Source organism: Mastomys coucha, chromosome X (assembly GCF_008632895.1).
Source record: "Mastomys coucha isolate ucsf_1 chromosome X, UCSF_Mcou_1, whole genome shotgun sequence".
NCBI classification, from domain to species: domain Eukaryota; kingdom Metazoa; phylum Chordata; class Mammalia; order Rodentia; family Muridae; genus Mastomys; species Mastomys coucha.
In genome coordinates, this window is record NC_045030.1 from 55,777,858 (window position 1) to 55,782,053 (window position 4,196).

A 4,196-nucleotide genomic window follows, 5' to 3' on the forward strand; every position below is an offset into this window, starting at 1 on the left:
TTCTCCTTGTTTGGGTTTTGTTTGTGCTAGGGATTGAACCTAGGGTCTGGCACAAGCTAAACACATGCTTTACCACTTAGATACCCCCAAGCCCACATTTCTCATCTCACTCACATGGTACTTATCACACCTTATGGTGCATTCCTCACATGGTACTTATCACACCTTATGGTGCATTCCAAGTATGTGTGACTGACATATCTCCCAACTACCAAGCCCTGTGGGTTTTTTTTTTTGAGGGGAGGGGCTTGATCTCCTACCCTTCTTGTTGCTTCTGTGATGCCATGCACAGAATACTTCACGTAGCAGGCACTCCTATACATACATACATACATATATATATACATATATATATGTATATATATATATATGGCCAACAAAAGCTATTATAGATGCTTTGTGATCATAGCATGTAGACTGGCCATTATTTGAAAAATACTGGAGCCAAGCATGTGGGCAACGCAGGACCTCACTCAAAAAACGCTGGCAGTATGATATACTTCCTTCCTGACACCAAGAGAAGGTCAAGATTGTCCCAACTACGATCTACAACGGAGAGTCCTTCAGAATAGCCAATCTACTCAAAGTCTTTCTAGACCTCTACCAGGCCAAGTGCAAGGGTATCAGGAATGAAACTTCAACAAGCGGGGTGTGGTATATCTCACGGGCAAGAATGCTTGTCTAACATGTTCAAAGCCCTAGGTTCAATTCTTTCCAAACAAAACATTAAACCTGGATAAGCCTAGGGTTCAGTGAACTAGTCCTATAGACAGTGCAACCCACTGCCTGTAAATTCATCTCTGGCTTTGAAGAAAATACATACTTCTCCCAAGTAAAGTGCTTGGCAACTAATTCATTCAGATCTAGGCTCATGCCAAGTCATTACATTGACTTCCCCAGAACTGCCTCCCCAAATGGTCAAAACTGTCGAAGGAAACTTCCCAGGAGATGAGGCGAATGTGAGCAACTGAAGAGGCCAGGGTGATGGTAAAGATTAGCCTGCTTCTATACCAGCCATCTAAAGGTATTTGCTGGGGTCTGTCTGTGTTGTGACAGTGTCCTAGACTCAGATGAATGCCTCTAACACACCACATTTTTGAGCCATTCAGTCATGCATTTTTGTTATTGTTGAAAGTGGTGCGAAATTGCACTGCATGAGCTAAAGTCCTTGGTGGTCTTCCAAGGATTCCAGCTAAAAAGGCACTTCCTTTGTTCCTTAGGAGAATGCGGTCCAGTAGGTCACTGAAAAGGGGAAATAAAAGCAGCGGCCCTGGGAGGGAGATGAAGGACAAGACAAAAAGAATAAAATGTTTTGGGTGTGAGCACATTAGCTTCCATTTCCTGCTGCTGGGCACTAATAACTCCCTAGCTTTTGGGGGGGGAGGGTCCAGATAGATATTTAAGCAACGATGTACCTCAGGTATCTTCCAGTGCCCATGACAATCAAAGGGGGCACGAAGCGTCCCTGACCGTCACCTTTCCAACTTCCTTGTCCATCAGATGTAGGCTGGGGAAGATGCCTTGCCATCTCTAGAAACTGCACACCACGAACCTGAAGGACCTGGGGAGGCTGATTTCATAGCCCACAGCCAAAATGCCTCTAGTCCATCTCAGAGGCACATACTGTTTGCACAAGCACGTGGAAAACTTGTCACTGCCCCTATTAAGTGCAGAGCTGCATGCCTCCCTTCAGAATGTGGGAATGACAACTGTAACCTTCACGCCAGTCATCTCTGAAGCACCCAGGCCCAAACTGCGCATGGCACAAAGACCTCAAGCCTGACCTGCAGAGCTCCCAAGCCTCTGCGGCTGCCGGTTCAATTCTCTTTTACTGGCAGGGCAGGAGGAAGAGGGAAAAGAAAGGGGGCTTTTCAGAGCTCTACAACCAATAAAATCATGAGGCTGGGAGGACATACTTGAGTTCCCAAAAAGACAGGCAGCTGAAGGGAAAACGGCCTTTCATCAGCAGCGTGTGAGTTACTTGACAACTGCCAAGGTGCAATGGACGCCTGGGCTACTACCAACAATTTCTTCAGTTCTATTTCTAGACGGAGGCCGGTTACACTCTCAAAGTGCCCAGCAACTTCCCTCAATTACTTTGGTAATTTATATGTAATTGATGACTGCACTTAATCTCCAAGGTTATTAATAACCCTTCCAAAAGATGACCCCCAAGTCTTCTAAAGCCTTTGGAAGCGCCTGGTTAAAATTACAGTATTCCCTTTGCTGGCTGCTGGCCCCCTGCCTGCCCCACCCGGGCAACCAGCACAGCGAGGCAAAGCCGCACTCTACACACTGCCATGAAAGGTTCGGAATGGAGATTTGGCCTTCGGGGCTCGAATCTCTAACTCCTCCGTTAGGTTAAGCTGGCCAAAAGCCAGTTAGAGTCGTAGCTCCTTCTGAGCCCCCGGGGTGAACAAGCTACCTGTGCAGCTTAGGCCGCCAGCCCGCAGGGCTGTGCGCAACAGTTGGCGGCTTCAAAAACCGAGTACAACGGGGAAGGAGGACTCGCCCAGGCACTGCCACCGGCTGCCCGGGAGACCTCGCGAGCAGGAGGGGAGGGCGTACCTGAGGCGGCCTCCCCAGCCCTCTAGGAGGACTTTCCCAAATACCGCACGCAACCCCCCCCCGCAACCCCCCAGCGCTGAAATCCGGTGAACTTTTTCAGAGGCAAAGCCATCTTCATTTGCATAACCATCTCCAAACAGAGATTTAGGTTTCCTGTAATCAGTCCTTTCAAAGGTCTGTAATTGAAAGTGCAATTAACCCTTAAAATGAGGTGAGAAGAGAGAAAAGGAAGGGAAATACCCTTTTTATCCAACACCTTCCTGAAAGCTGGAGACTTCCCAAAAGTCGGAATTTGAAGGGGTACGGAGGAGGAAAGCATTCGCTTTCTAAACGTGACTTCTAAAGCCCTTGCAGCTCCTAAAAACTAATCCCTGTCAACGGTGGAAGAGAGGCGGGGAGAGGGGTTTTAGGAGAACGTCAATGAGCGGCTCATTCAAGTCGCACGCTTTGCGCCCCTAGGAATCTGCAAACTCCAGGAGGTTCCCCCACCCCGCCCCCACTCGGCCTCGTCCTCACCCACACAACAAAGCGGGGAACCCAGTAAAGAATTCAACCCGGAAAAGGCAAGAGGGCCCGTGCCAGTCACGTTGAGGGCCAGAGTCCCTAGTGGCTTCCCGGGAGTGAGAGGGCTTGGGTCGGGGGCCGCAGCAGAGGACCTGAGTGGCACTGAATAAACCGGCGGCGCCCCTCCACTCGCCGCGCCCGCTCCAAGCCGGGGCTGGCTCCTGCCTTGCCCGTTTCTCCCTCTCGGCTACCTGGTGCGGCATGGGGGGCCGCCCCTTTTCCCGGGGTGCCCACCGCTCGGTAATGGGGTTGGGGGGAAGTTGTAGGATTCCCACCTACCGTTGATCTCATAGAGGGGGGCATCGTTCTTGTTGAAGCCTTTGGACACGTAGAGACGTCGCACTTCCGAACAACTTTTCGACTTGGGCTCCGCAGCCAGCAGCGAGGCGCTGAGCGCGGCCAGGGTGCAGAGGAGCGCGAGCAAGCCTAACCGTGCCATGGTGCGGACCCTGACGGACGCGCTCCCACCTTTAGGGGACAGAATGAGACCGGATGGGAAGCAGCGCTGCGGAGCCGGCGGAGAGGCGCGGAGTCAACACTCACGAGCGGAGCGAGAACCGGGGAGTTGGAGTTGGTAGTGGAGGAGGAGGAGGAGGAGGAGGAGGAGGAGGAGGGCAAGAGGAGGAGACGCGGGCGAAAAGTGAAGCTGGGCCTCGCGTCAGGCAACGGTCCCCGGTGCCAGGGGCCCAGCCGGGGTGGGGTACAAGGAAAAAGGCGTGGAATGGGCGCGGGACCCAAGGGACTAGGGAGAGGATCCGCGACCTCGGGGCTCCGAAGGCTAGAGAACCCGGGCCAGCTAGCCAGGGGCGGAGGGGCTCAGGGAAGGAAGGGAAGGTGGCAGGCGTCGCAGGAGAGCGGAGTGTGGGCGGCGTCGGCGGGTGATCGCTGGCGCGGGGCTCCAGCTACCCGGCGCAGCTCCGCTCACCCAGCTCGGCTCAGCTCACTGCCCTCGGCCGCACGGCTGTGCCCTTCTCAGCTCTGCCGCTGATTGACTGGCCCGGCTCGCACAGCGAGGCTCCGCAAACTTGGCCAAGCGGGGCGGCCCTAGGGAGGGAGGGGGCGGG

General features: G+C 53.4%; 1 protein-coding gene across 1 annotated transcript in view; it reads right to left on the reverse strand.

Moving 5' to 3' along the window:
• Gpc4 (glypican 4) overlaps positions 1–3,719 on the reverse strand; it is a 111,249-nt gene extending 107,530 nt beyond the window's left edge. Inside the window, exon 1 of the mRNA XM_031359497.1 lies at positions 3,412–3,719. Coding sequence (XP_031215357.1) covers positions 3,412–3,571 — 160 coding nt within the window. The 5' untranslated portion in view covers positions 3,572–3,719. The remainder of the gene's footprint in view (positions 1–3,411) is intronic.
• Positions 3,720–4,196: the final 477 nt, after the last annotated feature.